General features: G+C 43.9%; 1 protein-coding gene and 1 pseudogene across 1 annotated transcript; both read right to left on the reverse strand.

Annotated features, from left to right (window-relative positions):
- Window positions 1-2,789: 2,789 nt before the first annotated feature.
- LOC123332775 (interferon tau-1-like) lies at window positions 2,790-3,588 on the reverse strand. The gene has a single exon (XM_044939778.1). The coding sequence runs from the start codon at window positions 3,375-3,377 to the stop codon at window positions 2,790-2,792; it is 588 nt and encodes a 195-aa protein (XP_044795713.1). The 5' UTR covers window positions 3,378-3,588.
- Window positions 3,589-16,126: 12,538 nt separating this feature from the next.
- Window positions 16,127-16,715, reverse strand: LOC123465532 (annotated as a pseudogene).
- Between the last annotated feature and the right edge of the window lie 348 nt (window positions 16,716-17,063).

Raw genomic sequence — 17,063 nt, forward strand, 5'->3', positions numbered from 1 at the left:
TTCTGGAAAGCCTAGAACTTTCCCTCAAACTTGTAAGTGGTAGCTTTGCACTGTCAGGGCTTCCCTTGTGGCTCAGACAGTAAAGAATCTGCCTCCAATGTGGGAGACCCAGGTTTGATCCCTGGGTGGGGAAGGTTCCCTGGAGAAGGAAATGGCAATCCACTCCAGTATTCTGCCTGGAGAATCCCATGGACTCAGGAGCCTGGTGGCCTGTGGTTCGTGGGGTGGCAAAGAGTCGGCACGACCGAGTGACTACGCTTTGCACTCTTAAGGGAAAATCAGTGGCCAGAACCACAAACAGGAAAGAGCTGTATGAATGGCTGGTGCAGGGGAAGGACCAGTGAATCTGGAGAGCACACTGGGAATTGCTACATTGTGAGGAAGTACCGGCATACTTTGTTTTATCCCATTTCCCAGATAATTGCATTTTTTACACATTGAAGGTTTGTGACAACCCCATGTCAAGCAAGTCTGTCAATACCACTTTCAACAGCCCTTGCACACTCACTGTCTTTGTGCCACAGTGCAGTAATTCTCTGAATAGTTCAAACTTTCACCAACAAAATAATTTGAAGGTCCAGTTGATCACTGGTGATTTTTAGCAATAAAGTATTTTTTAAATTAAGGTATATATGTATGGTCAGGCCACTCAGGATGACTGTTCTCTTACTCTCTGTACATCCCCTGCCCCACCAGTACACCCTATGCACATGACTGGCTTTTCTCTGTACTTGTCCCAGGCCCCAAATTTGATCTTTTTTATCAAAGGGGTGGTGAGGAGCGTGTCCCTCTACTGCTTTCCATGATAACTAATGAGCCCATCTGATCTCACCCCTAGGACCGGCACTCTCCTCACCCACATGCCATTCCCTCTTTCCCCATTCCGCACTTCCCCACCCTCTACTCCCCACCCCTCCATTGCTCTCAGAATGAAGCCTGTCACCATGTGTTAATACTTCCCACCCCCAGTGCACCACACATGGTGGGGTGTTGCTCCAGGACCTTGCTTCAGCCATGTAAGTGCCTCCCATGCATCACACCATCCCTGCCTCTGTTCTTGACGGCAGATTCTTTCTTTGGTCTCGAAGCTGGGCAAACATAGGTCTTGTAAGCCTGCAGGGTACAATCCAGCAATTGGTGACAGGCAGGACATGGGAGAAACTCCTGTGAGTGCCAAGTTACAGATGGGGGATGGAAAGTTATTGGGGGCATCCACTAGCTGTGGGGCCCAAAAGTTGCTGGGTGATCCTGATGTGGCTGTCCACTAACCGAGGGGGCCCAAAAGTTGCTGGTGTAATCCCCAAGCTGTAGGGTACTCCTGAGGTGGCCATCCGCTACCATACGGTGCCCAAGAATTGCAGGGGAATCCCAGAAGCAACAGGGAAATCCCTGGGTGGCTGTCCACTAGGGCGTGGGGCCTTTGGGTGGCTGTCCTTGTTGAATGGGGGCTGCCCAGAGGTCTGGAGAACAATGGCCTCTGCTAGCTCTGCTACTGTATCAAAGTGAGCCTTATTTAATTGGTTAAGCCAGCTTTCGGGAAGGAGTTGGTATTTACGTGTGCCTTTGCTATGTAAATGATCTACCTGGGCTCTCTGTAACTAATGGTTTGTGATTTTTAAGAGTAAGGAGAAAAATGTGCTTTTAGGTGAACTCTATAGAAATAATTATGTTTAGGTAAAGTCTATCTAAGAACGTCACCCTGGATTTTGGTAACTTGAAACTAAGTTAAGAGAATTCATTGACTTTCTGTGCCGTGTGCTTCATTGTGTTGCACTCTTTGGGACCCCGTGGTCTACAGCCCTCCAGGCTCCTCTGGCCATGGGGATTCTCCAGACAAGAATACTGGAGTGGGTTGTTTAACCCTCCTCCAGGGGATCTGGCCAACCCAGGTCTCTGGCATTGCAGGCAGATTCTTTACCAACTGAACCACCAGGGAAGCCCAGGAATACTTGAGTGGTTAGGTAGCCCATCCCTTCTCAAAGGGATTTTCCTCACCCAGGAATCAAACAGGAGTCTTCAGCTCTGCAGGCCATTCTTTACCAGCTGAGCTACCGGGGAAGCCGTGCAGGCAGGTTAGAAAGATGTATAATATTATTTGTCTTTCCAGCATCATTTGGACCTAAAGCATCCTGTGTGAGGACATTCTTTTCCTTTACTTCTCTTTGCAGTCTTTAGTATAATTGATATAAAATACTACTGTTTTTATGTCCTCTTCTCTGTAAGACTGAGAGTTTCCATGCAGTAGGAACTACATTCGCTTTATTCACTTGTATTCCTTGGTGACAATTACACCTTCTGTCACGTAGGTACTCAATGTATATGCATCATATGAATGGAATGAATGAATAAACAAATGTAACCACCCATTCTTTAATAAAGTTTTAAAATGGGGGCGTGGATTTTCACTTTTGAGTAAAGAAACTCATTTTCTTTGATTTAGTAAATAGAACAAAGGACAAATTTAATAACACAAAATTATAAACATGTTTTAGAAATTTTAATAGATGTACAAATGAAATGTAACTTTACAAATTTCCTAATATTTTAAGTATGTTAGGTGCAAGAAGGAATACATAAATCAGGAATAGGTAACATCAGGGGAGGTATCACTTAAAGACTCATGCCCCTACAGCTGAATACTTTTATATCTACTTGCTTATTACTGCTGACAAAGTATCAGCTAAAGTAATTCAATGAATTCAGTGGCTGAAGCAGAAATCAGAGTCTTCTGAAATGAACCCAGGTGAGTGTACGAGGGTGATGTGGCATCTTAGTTGGCAAGAGTCATCTCAAGGTGAGTTCAGATCTCCACCCATCTTTCTTAACCTTTTTTGCAAGGTGGTTGATGAAGAGAGGGCTCTCATCATCTCCACTCTGATGATTTCCCAGGCACAGTCGCTGTATTCATTCTCTTTCAGGAAGACATGGATGCCCTGGAAGTACTTCTTCACGGTCAGAATGGGGCCCATCCTTCCCAGGTCAGAGTCTTTCTCTCCCGTCACCGGGCCCAGGCAGGCGTCCAGGTCCTCCAGCTGCTGTTGGAGTCCAGTGCGGAGCTGCTCCAGGAGGATGGTGTTCCAGGCAGCAGACGAGCGCTCTGTGTGGAAGAGGTTGAAGCACTGCTGGAGCATCTCGTGGAGCACAGAGATAGCCTGATCTTTCTGGAGCTGGTCGCCCTCCACCATCTCCTGAGGAAGACCAAAGTCTTTTCTGTCCTGCAGACAGGGATGAGGGGAGAGTCTGTTCATTTGGGCCAGGAGCCTGAGGTTCTCCCTGGCATCCAGCATGTGTCTCTGAGACAGGTAACAACCAAGAGATCCTTCTGGGCCATAGCTGACCAGCACCAGGGCCATCAGTAGAGAGAGCATGAAGGCCATGGGGAAGATGTGGCTGCTGCTGGGCTGGCTGAGATGGGGTCTGGGTGAACCTTCAGGTAGGTTCTCTGATGATGATCGTTCTAAGCAAGGCTTTTAAATAGGGAAGACGGTACTCATTATCCAAAAATTTCTCTCTCACTTCCTGTTTGTGTTTTCGTTTAGATATTTTCTATTTGACCTAGGAAATATAGTCAATCTAAACTTTTAATTTTTACAGTAGAAGTTTAATTTTCCCAATAAAATTTGGATTTGTCAATGTAAATGTATATCAATTAAATGAGAAACTAAATAAAGGCTGAAGTTATGTAAGTATGGAAAGACTTATAGATGTGTACACAGTTATTATGTAGAAATTTAGGTATAATATATATAAACATTCCTTTTGTTTATCTTATGTCAGGAACATAATTTTCCGTTGATTCTTAACTGCATTTTTCCCTCCTTATCTTACACATAGGAATGCAGAATCACTCAGGTCATATTGATGTTTGTATTTTCTTTTCTGCCTCACAGAGGATAAGCTTGTAATTAAGGGTGAATGAACTACTCCGTTGTTTCTGTTCTTTTGAGAACATTCATTCAGTTTCCTGAGATTACATTTCACTGGGGCCACAAGATCCCGAGAGTGAAGTATTTCCCGCCATATCAGTAAACCAGGATGACACAGTCATCAAGAGTTTCCAGCCCTCCAGGGCACTCGGGGAGGGGGAATACACCTGTGGGCTCAGTTCAGTTCAGTCATTCAGTCGTGTCCCACTCTTTGTGACCCCATGAATTGCAGCACGCCAGGCCTCCCTGTCCATCACCAACTCCCAGAGTTCACCCAACCTCACGTGCATCAAGTCGGTGATGCCATCCAGCCATCTCATCCTCTGTCGTCCCCTTCTCCTCCTGCCCCCAATCCCTCCCAGCATCAGAGTCTTTTCCAATGAGTCAACTCTTCGCATGTGGTGGCCAAAGTATTGGAGTTTCAGCTTTAGCATCAGTCCTTCCAAAGAACACCCAAGACTGATCTCCTTTAGGATGGACTTGTTGGATCTCCTTGTAGTCCAAGAAACTCTCAAGAGTCTTCTCCAACACCACAGTTCAAAAGCATCAATTCTTTGGCGCTCAGCTTTTTTCACAGTCCAACTCTCACACCCATACAGGACCACTGGAAAAACCATAGCCTTGACTAGATGGACCTTTGTTGGCAAAGTAATGTCTCTGCTTTTTAATATGCTATCTGGGTTGGTTGTAACTTTCCTTCCAAGGAGTAAGAGTCTTTTAATTTCATGGCTGCAATCAACATCTGCAGTGATTTTGGAGCCCAAAAATATAAAGTCTGACACTGTGTCCCCATCTATTTGCCATGAAGTGATGGGACCAGATGCCATGATCTTCGTTTTCTGAATGTTGAGCTTTAAGCCAACGTTTTCACTCTCCTCTTCACTTTCATCAAGAGGCTTTTTAGTTCCTCTTCACTTTCTGCCATAAGGGTGGTGTCATCTGCATATCTGAGTTTATTGATATTTCTCCAGAGATTCTTGATTCCGGCTTGTGCTTCTTGCAGCCCAGAGTTTCTCATGCTGTACTCTGCGTATAAGATAAATAAGCAGGGTGACAATATACAGCCTTGACGTACTTCTTTTCCTATTTGGAAGTAGTCTATTGTTCCATGTCCAGTTCTAACTGTTGCTTCCTGACCTGCATATAGATTTCTCAAGAGGCAGATCAGCTGGTCTAGTATTCCCATCTCTTTCAGAATTTTCCACAGTTTATTGTGATCCACACAGTCAAAGGCTTTGGCATAGTCAATAAAGCAGAAATAAATGTTTTTCTGGAACTCTCTTCCTTTTTCCATGATGGGAATTTGGTTGTTGGCCATTTGATCTCTGGTTCCTCTGCCTTTTCAACAGCTACCAAATTGCAGCTGCTCTCTAAGGTGAGCGCAAGGCAACTCAGGATGTGAAAAAAGTGCAAGATGCAAGAAAATGCAAGGAAAAATGCCCCAGGAGAGCTGAGATTCAGGAAAGGAATGTTTTCAGTGAGCCCAGACACTTGCCTCTTCCCACACAAAGGAAAAGTGCTAAGTTCCCTAACTTAAGATAGCTGGTTTTCTTAAATTCTCAAAAATACTTTGATGTTCAGACTACCTCCCCTTTCTTGCAAACTCCTATATAACCTGACTCTTCCCCTCTCCTCCTTGGAGCAATCTCTCAGGGTGAATTTATATACTGCCTCCCCAATTCCCATCAAATAAAGCATAACTTTCAACTTTTAGGCTGTCATTATTTCTTTATGTTTTTTAAATTAACTTATTTATTTTAATTGGAGGCTACTTACTTTACAATATTGTATGGGTTTTGCCATACATTGACATGAATCACCCATGGGCGTACACGTGTCCCCCATCCTGAACACCCCTCCCGCCACCCTCTCTGTCCCATTCCCTCAGTGTGGTCCCAGCGCACCAGCCCTGAGCGCCTTGTCGCATTCATCGCACTGGGACTGGCGATCTACTTCACATACGGTAAATTACATATTTCAATGCTATTCTCTCAAATCATCCCACCCTCACCTTCTCGCACGGAGTCCAAAATTCTGTTCCTTGCATCTATGTCTCTTTTGCTGTTTTTCTTTCTGACTTACTTCACTGTGTATAATAGGCTCCAGATCAACAGTCAGGAACAATATACAAGACACGACGGTTTCTTTAAACCTGCTTTTTATGGTAGATCTATAGTCTTCCACAGGCTGTGCCAATATCCCCACCAGTAATCCTGGTTCTTTTCTGATGCATGTAGGTGTGAAGATTCTAATTCCAAGATAATTAATTGCCTTTCCAGCACCACTCACTCACATTGTGGTTATCACCTCTAGTAGCACTTTTCCTCTGGAATAACAGTGTCCTCAACCAAACTCTCTGAGCCTCACCCATGAGGGCAGGCTAACTGCATCCTGAGAACTTCAGAATTCTACTGTGGAGGGACTTGTCTCTTTGTTTGCAAAATCATTCATCTTCCAGCATCCCCACCCTCTCCCATGCAGTGTTTGTGTGAAGGAAGGGAGTTCTCAGTGATGACCTCCTCTTCTCCATGTCCCCAGTTATCAAGTGTCAGCACCCCTCAGATGCTGAGAGCTAAAGTGTGGAAAGCTAAGTAGGTGGAGGCATTATCCAATGGCAATTGTTACACCTTTGGTAGACAATTTTTATTTTGCCACTACAACTTTTATCATGCAAGTCTTTTACTTAAAGTGTTCAAGATATGTTTTGCTCAGAATTTCTGCGTCGGGTATAGAGAATTCAGTGATGATGTAATGTAATATCAAAAGCTTCTGTCCCAGAAATCAGTGCCCTTCAGTTGTTCATTCAGTCTACATCTTTCTGTTGGGCTGTCTTGTTGTTCCATCTCTGTCTTGTGCTCAGAATGCAAAGCAGTGAGGCCCAGGCTATGTCAGGGAGTCACAGCCTTGTTTCTATACTTATTCTTGATGTTTTGTTTTAAATTTAAAGAACAGCAAAAAAAATTTAAGAACTTATTTTTTGCATATTGATTTACTGGCCAGTTTGTCTCTCTCCTGCTGTGTTCCTTTACATTTCATCCTAGGGTTAATGAAAAAGGAAGGAAAAGAATGGCAGAGGGCGTCACCATATTTTCTGTGATTTTTAAGACGAGAGATTTTTTGTTTCTCATGTCAACTTTCCTGAAAGACAAAACCTGATGGCTGTTTGTGGACAAAAATAAAACAAATATAATTTTGAAGTCCATGACAGAGAATATAGACAAATGTCTTTTTTGCTGACGCTATGGCAAAGTGTAAGTTAAATCTAAAGAAGGTCAACCAAAAAATGGAAGGAATCATAATATTTGAAAGTTGTCAAACAGTCTCAAAGACAGCCATGTGCACGTGCTAAGTTGCTTCAGTCATGTCTGTCTCTTTGTGACCCTGTGGACAGGCTCCCCTGTCCATGGGATTCTCCAGGCAAGAATACCTGAGTGGGTTACCATTTCCTCTTCCAGGGAATGCTCCTGACCCAGGCATCAAAGCCTGGTCTTCATGTCTCCTGGATTGGCAGGCAGGTTCTTTACCACTGGTGTCACCTGGGAAGCCTCCACAAAGATGGCCATGTGAGACCAAAAACTGTACATGTAGTCGTGCCCCCAAAAGGGGCCCCAAATGCTGAAGGAAGAAGAAAAGGAACAACACTTCTTTAACATATGAATTAGCGAGCCCTCTCCTTTGTCAGTTGGAGAGAAGCAATCTAAAGACAAGTCTGTAAATTGAGGCAGAGATTTGATAGATCTAGGCTAAGTTGAAGCCCTTCCCCACTCTCTAAGCAAACGCACACACACACACAGGCATGCACACACACGCACATGCACATCATGGTTAATTCCTGAATTACAATTAGATTTCTTTAATAGCTCTCAATTCTACCTAAATAGACACATCCCAGGCTATTGGTTGGCACAGTTGTGTTCTCTGAAATCCCTTTATTTGTGTCTGTGTTCTCTCTTACTCCCGAGGATAATGGAAGGGATGCAAGTGCAGTTATTATTCAAAGGGAATAGTAAACTTAAAGCAAGGCTTTAAATAGGGAAGACAGTACTCATTTTCAGAAGTTTTCTCTCTCACGTCCATTTTGTGTTTTCATTTAGACATTTTCTATTTGACCCAGAAAATGTAATGAATCTATAGTTTTAATTCTTACAATAGAAGTTCAGGTTTCCCCCTAAACCTTGGATTTGTCACTCCAAATGGATATCATATACATGAGAAACTAAATAAAAGCTGACATTATCTAGGGATGTAAAGACTTATACACATGTACATACTTAAGTACACATATTTAATATATGTAAAGATTCCTTTTCTTTGTGTCAGGAACAAAATTTTTCCTTGACTCTGAAGTGCATTTTTTCTCTCCTTACCTTATACATAGGTCAGAGTCCCTCAGCTCCTATAGGTTTCTGTATTTTGTTTTCTATTTTAATCAAAGCAGAGGCTTATGAGTATTATTAGTGCATGAGCTAATCGGGTGTTTCTGTTCTTTTGAGAACATTCATTCAGGTTCCTGAGGTTTCATTTCACGGGACCACAGGAGATGAGGAATGGGTGTTTCCCGCCATATCAGTAAACCAGGATGACATAGTCATCAGAGTTTCCAGCCACACTGGCAACCCACTCCAGTACTCTTGCCTGGAAAATCCCAGGGATGGAGGAGCCTGGTGGGCTGCAGTCCATGGGGTCGCTAGGAGTCGGACACGACTGAGCGATGTCACTTTCACCTTTCACATTCATGCATCGGAGATGGAATGGCAACCCACTTCAGTGTTCTTGCCTGGAGAATCCCAGGGATAGGGGAGCCTGGTGGGCTGCTGTCTATGGGGTCACACAGAGTCGGACACGACTAAAGCGACTTTGCATGGTGCTCAGGAAGGAGGAATATACCCGTGGTCTGACAGCTATCAGATTGCCGCCACTCCCTAAGGTGAACCCAAGGGAACTCAGGATGTGAAAAATGCAAGGCTCGTGGCCCCAGGATAGGTAAGGTGCATGAACAGAATGATTTCAGTGAACTCAGACTCTTGCATCTTCCCATACATAGCAAAGTGCTAAATTCCTTAATTTGAGATATCTGGTTTTCTCTACTTCAGAAAAATACCTTTGAGGTTCAAACTACCTGCCCGTTCTTGCAAACTTCTATACAACCTGGCCTCTACCCCCAGTTCCTCGGAGCGCTTCTCTCCGGGTGACTTGAAATACTGTCTCCTGAATTCCTACCAAATAAAACATAACTCTCGACTTTTAGGTTGTGACTTTTTTCTTCAAGTTGACAGTCAGGAATAATATACTAGACATCACTGTTTCCACCTTTTTTTTTTTTAATGGTAGATCTATAGCCCTCTACAGACTGTGTCAATACCCCCACCAGGAATCGTAGTTCTTTCTAGTGCACTTAAATGTGAAGATTCTAAACAAAGATAATTAATTGTATTTCCAACACTGCCTCACTCACAAGGTATAGTTTTCACCAATAATAGCACTTTTCATCTGGAATGACAGTGTCCTCAGCCCAGACTCTCTGGAACTCACTCGTGTGGGCAGGCTTACCACATCCTGAACTTCAGAATTCTACTGTGGAGGGGGCTTGTCTCTTTGTTTGCAAAATCATTCATTTTCCAGGGTCCCTACTCTCCCTAGAGTGTTCCTGTGAAGGACCCGGGTTCTCAGTAATGACCTCTTCTGACCTGTGTCCCCAGGTATCAAGGGTCAGCAGCCCTCCGATACTGAGAGATAAAGTGTGTTTCTGTCTATGTAGGTGGAGGCATGATCCAATTGCAATAGTTACACCTTTAGTAGGCAATTTTTATTTTGCCACTACAGCTTTTATCGCTCAACTCTTTTACTTAAAGTGTTGAACATTTGTTTATCTCAGAATTTCTGAGTTGGCTATAGGGAATTCAGTGATGGTGTTATGTACTAATAGAAGCATAAAAGTGATGGAAAAAAGTGACCTTTACTTGTTCATGCGGTACATCCGTCTGTTGGGCTGACTTGTCTTTCCATTTCTGTCTCATGCTCAGAATGCAGAGCCATGAGGCCCAGGCTGTGTCAGGGAGAAATAGCTTTGTTTCTTTACAAACTCATGATGTTTCATTTTAAATTTAAATAACAACAAAAGATTTAGGACTTATATTTTACATAGTGATTTGCTGGTCGGTGTTTGCTTCTCTCCTCCTGGGTTGCGTTCCATTTCATCCTCGGGTCAATATAAAGGGAAATAAAAGAATGGCAGAGGGGCTTCACCTCATTTTCTGTGATCTTCAAGACTTGAGATATTTTGTTTCTTCTTTCAACTTACTTAGAAAGCATAACTATAGTTGTTTGTGGAGAAAATAAAACATTTGTATATCTGAACATAAAACATATGTATATCTGTCATGAAAGTGAAGAAAGATAAGTGACTTTTCAGCTGACAAAATAGCAACATGTAAGTTAAATCTAAAAAAAGCTCAGCCAAACAGTGGAAGAATCATACTATTTGAAGGATGTTAAACAGTCACAAGACAGGCATGTGTGCATGCTGAGTTGCTTCAGTCATGTCTGACTCTTTGAGACCCAGTGGACAGCCTCTCTCGTCCGTGGGATTCTTCATGCAAGACTACTGGAGTGGGTTGCCATTTCCTCCTCCAGAGGATCTTCCTGACCCAGGGATCAAACCCAGGTCTCTTATGTCTCTTGCAGTGGCAGGTGGGTTCTTTAGCACCAGTGCCACCTGGGGAGCCCCCACAAAAACAGCCAGATGAGTCCAAAAATTATCCACGTAGTCTTGCCCCAAAAGTGTCCCCAAAGTGTTGAAGAAAGAAAGAAAAAAAAAGAACAAAAGTTACTTAACATACAGGAGAAGGAAATGACAATCCGCTCCAGTTTTCTTGTCTGGAGAATTCCATGAACCGAGGAGCCTAGCAGGTACAGTCCATTTCAGTTCAGTCACTCAGTCGTGTCTGACTTATTGTAACCCTATGGACTGCAGCACGCCAGGCTTCCCTGTCCATCACCAACTCCAAGAATTGACTCAAACTCATGTCCATGGAATCGGTGATACCATCCAACTATTTCATCCTCTGTCATCCCCTTCTCCTCCCGCTTTCAATCTTTCCCAGCATCAGGATCTTTTCCAAGGAGTCAGTTCTTCGCATCAGGTGGCCAAAGTATTGGAGTTTCAGCTTCAGCATCAGTCCTTCCAATGAATATTCAGGATTGATTTCTTTAGGTTAGACTGGCTGAATCTCCTTGCAGTCCAAGGGACTCTCAAGAGTTTTCTCCAATAGCCCAGTTCAAAAGCATCAATTCTTCGGCACTCAGCTTTCTTTATGGTCTAACTATCACATCCATACTTGACCTCTGGAAAAACCATAGCTTTGACTAGACGGACTTTTGTTGCCAAAGGAATGTCCCTGCTGTTTGAAATGCTGTCTAGGTTGGTCATAAGTGAGAAAATGTGGTCCGCTGGAGAAGGAGTGGCAAACCACTTCAATATTCTTGCCTTGAGAATAAACTTTCCCTTTGTATAGTCCACGGAGTTGCAAAAGAGTCATACTCAAATGAGCAACTGACATGTGTTTCACCTAAAAATTAAAGATCTCTGAGCGTGTCAATTCCCAGGTAGATTGATAAGAAGTCTGGGGTCCCCAAGGACAAGAGAGCGGTTTGGGGCTCTCCACGTGGAGATAGGGTTTGGAGTTCTCAAGGAGGAGAAAAGAACAAACTTTTTTCCTACATTGCTGTGTCTTAGTCTGGAGAAGGCAATGGCACCCCACTCCAGTACTCTTGCCTGGAAAATCCCATGGACAGAGGAGCCTGGTAGGCTGCAGTCTATGGCGTCGCTAAGAGTCGGACACGACTGAGGGACTTCACTTTGACTTTCACTTGCATGCATTGGAGGAGGAAATGGCAACCCACTCCAGTGTTCTTGCCTGGAGAATCCCATGGACAGAGGAGCCTGGTGGGCTGCCATCTATGGGGTGGCACAGAGTCGGACATGACTGAAGCGACTTAGCAGCAGCAGTGTCTTAGTCAATAGAACAATGTATCTTGCTTGAGGATATGTTTCTCTGTAACTAGAACCTTGTGACTTATCTTAAGATGTATATTATTGGAGTGGGTCTGGTAAGATCTTTCTATTGTTAGTTCTAATCTCATTATCTTAAAATGTATTTGGTGGGAGTTTGTCTAGTAAGATCTTTAAACTTTGAGACATTCTTTTGATTTATTGTAATGACCAATTAAAAAAGTATATAGCTCCCTCGCTAAGGCTAGCGAGTGGGGCACTCTCCATCCCCCTTCTGATGTCTATGTCAGAAGCTTTCTCTCTTTTTATACTTTAATGAAACTCTGCTATACAAAAGCTCTTGAGTGATCAGCATGGTTGCTGCTTCCGGAGCTAAATCTTCAGAAATCAGGAATCCGACATTGTTCACCATAAGCTATCAGCCCTCCCATCCCTCAATTGGAGAGAAGCAATCTAAAGACGCAGTCTGTAACCTGAAGCAGAGATTTGAGAGATCTAGTCTATATTGAAGCCATTCCCTGCTACTTGATCAGTACACACACACACACACACACACACACACACACACACACACACACTGGCTCTCTCTTCCTGGTTTACTTCCTCAATTACTGTAGTTCATTACCTTACTAGTTCTCAATTCTACCCAAGTAGGTACTCCCCAGGATATTGATTGCCAACAATTGTTTTTTCTGAAATAGCCTCATTGGTGTCTGTGTTCTCTCTTACTACTGAGTCAAGGTGGAAGGTGGATGCAAGTGCAGTTATTATTCAAAGGGACATTGAGAGTCTTCTCCTGAAGTCAAGCAACGAACAATGTACTGCTTAAGAGTTAATGCCCCTTCAAACAAGAGCTATTTCCTCTGATTCCCCTTGCATTTCCCTACCCAGAATGCCATGGTCAAGGCTCCAAGGGTGTTAAAGTAGGTAAAGCAAATGATGAATGTGCAACCTTGGCCAGATGAGCAGCCTGGAAGTGAGAAACACATCCTGACCTTTCTCTGCACGCAGCTTCCTTAGGCCAAGACATGCCCTGCCTGAAGCTGGGAGTATTTTCCTCTCTAAAATATGAAAGCTAAGGAAGAAAGCTTTCTCAAGTTATTGGTGTCAGTTCTTTCCAGGAAAGATCCTCCCCTAGCTCTGAAGAAAATGCTAATAAGAAGGCAGACTTCTGCCTAGAAGAGCAAGAAGCCTGTTCTACAGACTTGATCAGTGTCCTAGTCCATCTGGGCCAGTAGGTGGCACACTTCCTCTGTAATTATTTTTAATAGCCTCAAGAGGAAAAGGGATCCTGCTTTCTAGTTCATTTTGGCCAAGGCTGTTGTTACAGTATTGTAACAAGGACATTCTCTCATTCCCAAAAGTATTCATCTCAAGAAAAACAATAACCTCTTACATAAGAGTTTCTGAAAAGCCTAGAACTTTGACTCAAACTTTTAACTCAAACTCAAGCTTTGCACTGTCAGGGCTTCCCTTGTGGCTCAGACAGTAAAGAATCTGCCTCCAATGTGGGAGACCCAGGTTTGATCCCTGGGTGGGGAAGATCCCCTGGAGAAGGAAATGGCAATCCACTCCAGTATTCTGCCTGGAGAATCCCATGGACAGAGGAGCCTGGTGGGCTATGGTTCACGGGGTGGCAAAGAATCGACACGACTAAGTGACTACGCTTTGCACTCTTAAGGGGAAATCGGTGGCCAGAAGCACAAAGAAACAGGAAAGAGCTGTATGAATGGCTGGTGCAGGGGAGGCACGAGTGAATCTGGAGAGCATACAGGGAATTGCTACTTTGTGAGGAAGTACCGGCATCCTTTGTTTTATCCCATTTTCCAGGTAATTGCATTTTTTACACATTGAAGGTTTGTGACAACCCTGTGTCAGGCAAGTCTATCAATGCCATTTTCAAAAGCCCTTGCACACTCACTGTCTTTGTACCACACTGCAGTAATTCTCAGGATAGTTCAAACCTTTACCAGCAAAAAACTCCGAAGGCCCGGATGATCACTGGTGATTTTTCGCAATAAATTATGTATGGTCAGGCCACTCAGGATGACTGTTTTCTTACTATCTGTACATCCCCTACCCACCAGTACACCTTATGCACGTGACTGGCTTTTCTCTGTACTTGTCCCAGGCCCCAGATTTGATCTTTTGTCAAAGGGGTGGTGAGGGGCGTGTCCCTCTACTGCTTTCCATGATAACTAATGGGCCCAACTGATCTCACCCCTAGGACTGGCACTCTCCACCCCCACACGCCTCTCCCTCCTTTCCTATTCCCCACTTCCCCACCCTCTACTCCCCACCCCTCCATTGCTCTCAGAATGAAGCCTGTCACCATGTATTAATACTTCCCACTCCCAGTGCACCACACGTGATGGGGTGTTGCTCCAGGACCTTGCTTCATGTCCTGGGGCAGCACATGTAAGTGCCTCCCATCCGTTAAACCATCCCTGCCTCTGTTCTTGACAGCAGATTCTTTCTTTGGTCTCAAAGCTGGGCAAACATAGGTCTTGTAAGCCTGCAGGGTACAACCCAACAATCGGTGGCAGCCAGGAGACGGCAGAAACTCCCGTGAGTGCCAAGAGACAGGATGGGGAAAGGAAAGTTATTAGGGCCATCCAGTAGCACATGGGGCCCAAAAGTTGCTGGGTGATCCTGAGGTGGCTGTCTACTAACCGAGGGGGCCCAAAAGTTGCTGGCTGTAATCCCCAAGCTGTAAGGTACTCCTGAGGTGGCCATCCACTACCATAGGGTGCCCAAGAATTGCAGGGGGAATCCCAGAAGCAACAGGGAAATCCCTGGGTGGCTGTCCACTAGGACGTGGGGCCTTTGGGTGGCTGTCCTTATTGAATGGGGGCTGCCCAGAGGTCTGGAGAACAATGGCCTCTGCTAGTTCTGCTACTGTATCAAAGACAGCATTTTGTAATTGGTTAAGCCAGCTTTCTGGAAGGAATTGGTATTTCTCTTGTGCCTTTGCCATGTAAGTGATCTACCTGGCTCTCTGGAACTTTAATGGTATCTGATCTCTTAGAGTAAGGAAAAAAAAGAGCTTTTAGGTAAACTCTATAGAAATAATTATGTTTTAGGTAACATCTATCTAAAATAGTCTCTCCAGATTTTGGTAACTTGAAACTAAGTAAAGAGAATTCATTGACTTTCTGTACTGTGTGGTTCATTGTGGCGGCCTCTTTGGGACCCATGGTCTATAGCCTTCCAGGCTCTTCTGTCCATGGGGATTCTCCAGACAAGAATACTGGAGTGGGTAGCCCAGCCCTCTTCCAGGGGATCGTCCCAACCCAGGTCTCCTGCATTGCAGGCAGATTCTTTAGCAACTGAACCACCAGGGAAGCCCAAGAACACAGGAGTGGGTAGGTAGCCTATCCCGTCTTCAGGGGATCTTCTGACCCAGGAACCAAACCAGGGTCTCCTGCTCTGCAGGTGGATTCTTTACCAGCTGAGCTACCAGGGAAGCCCTGCAGGCAGCTTAGAAAGATATATAATATTATTTGTCTTTCCAGTATCATATGTACCTAACGCTTCCCATGTGAGAACATTTTTCCTTTACTTCTCTTTGCAGTCTTTAATATAATTGAAATAAAATAATACTGTTTTTATGTCCTCTTCTCTGTAAGTCTGAGAGTTTCCATGCAGTAGGAACTACATTTGCTTTATTCACTTGTATTCCTTGGTGAGAATTACACAGTCTGTCACTTAGGGACTAAATATATATGTATAATATGAATGGAATGAATGAATGAAAAAATGTAACCACACATTGTTTAATAAAATGTTAAATGGAGGTTTGGATTTAATTTTTGAGTAAAGAAACTCATTTTCTTTCATAAGAATTTAATAAATAGAACAAAGTACAAAATTAATAACATGAGATGGTAAACATGTTTTAGAAATTTTAATATGATTTATAGATGAATTGTAACTTTACAAGTATTTTAAGTATGTTAGATGCAGGAAGGAATAAGTAAATCAGCAACGGATAACATCAGGGCCGGCATGACTTTAGGACTCATGCCCCTACAGCTAAATACTTTTATATCTACTTTTTATTACTACTGACAAAATATCGGCTCAAGTAATTCAATGAATTTGGTGGCTAAGGCAGAAATCAGTCGACTGAAAAGAACACAGGTGAGTGTATGAGGGTGATGTGGCATCTTAGTCGGTGAGAGTCATCTCAAGCTGAGTTCAGCTCTCCATCCATCTTTCCTAACCTTTGTTACAAGCTGCTTGATGAAGAGAGGGCTCCATCATCTCCACTCTTGATGATTTCCCAGGCGCAGTCACTGTATTCTTTCTCTTTCAGGTAGACATGGATTCCATGGAAGTACCTCTTCAAGAGCAGAGTGGGGCTTATCCTTCCCAGGGCATAGGAGTCTTCCTGTCCCATCACCTGCCCCAGGCAGGTGTCCAGGTCGTCCGGTTGCTGTTGGAGTCCAAGCGGTGTTGCTCCAGGAGGGTGCTGTTCCAGGCAGCAGACGAGCACTCTGTGTGGAAGAGGTTGAAGCTCTGCTGGAGCATCTCGTGGAACACAAAAATGGCCTGGGCCTCCTGGAGCTGGTCACCCTCCACCATCTCCTGGGGAAAACCGAAGCCTTTTCTGTGCTACAGACAGGAGTGAGGGGAGAGTCTGCTCATTTGGCCCAGGAGCCTGAGGTTCTGCTTGAAACCAGCACGTGGTTCTGAGACAGATCACAGCCCAGAGATCCTCCCAGGCTGTAGATGACCAGCACCAGGGCCATCAGTAGAGAGAACACGAAATCCATGGGGAAGATGAGGCTGCTGCTGGGCTGGCTGAGACGGCATCTGGTGGAACCTTGGAGGTAGGGTGTCTGATGATAATCTTTCTAAGCAAGGCTTTTAAGTAGGGAAGACGGTTCTCATTGTCTTAAATTTCTGTCTCACTTCCCCGGTGTGTTTTCATTTAGATATTTTCTATTTGACCTAGAAAATGTAGTCAATCTAAACTCTTAATTTTTTTGGTAGAAGGTTAATTTTCCCAATAAAGTTTGGATTTGTCAAAGCAAATGTGTATCAGTTAAATGAGAAATTAAAGAAAGGCTGAAATTATGTTAGTATGTAAAGACTTATAGAGGTGTACATACTTATTATGT

Source organism: Bubalus bubalis, chromosome 3, assembly GCF_019923935.1.
Source record: "Bubalus bubalis isolate 160015118507 breed Murrah chromosome 3, NDDB_SH_1, whole genome shotgun sequence".
Taxonomy (NCBI): domain Eukaryota; kingdom Metazoa; phylum Chordata; class Mammalia; order Artiodactyla; family Bovidae; genus Bubalus; species Bubalus bubalis.

Excerpts from the sequence above, each read along its gene's own strand:
- LOC123332775 (XM_044939778.1), bottom strand. The coding sequence starts at position 3,377 with ATGGCCTTCATGCTCTCTCTACTGATGGCCCTGGTGCTGGTCAGCTAT.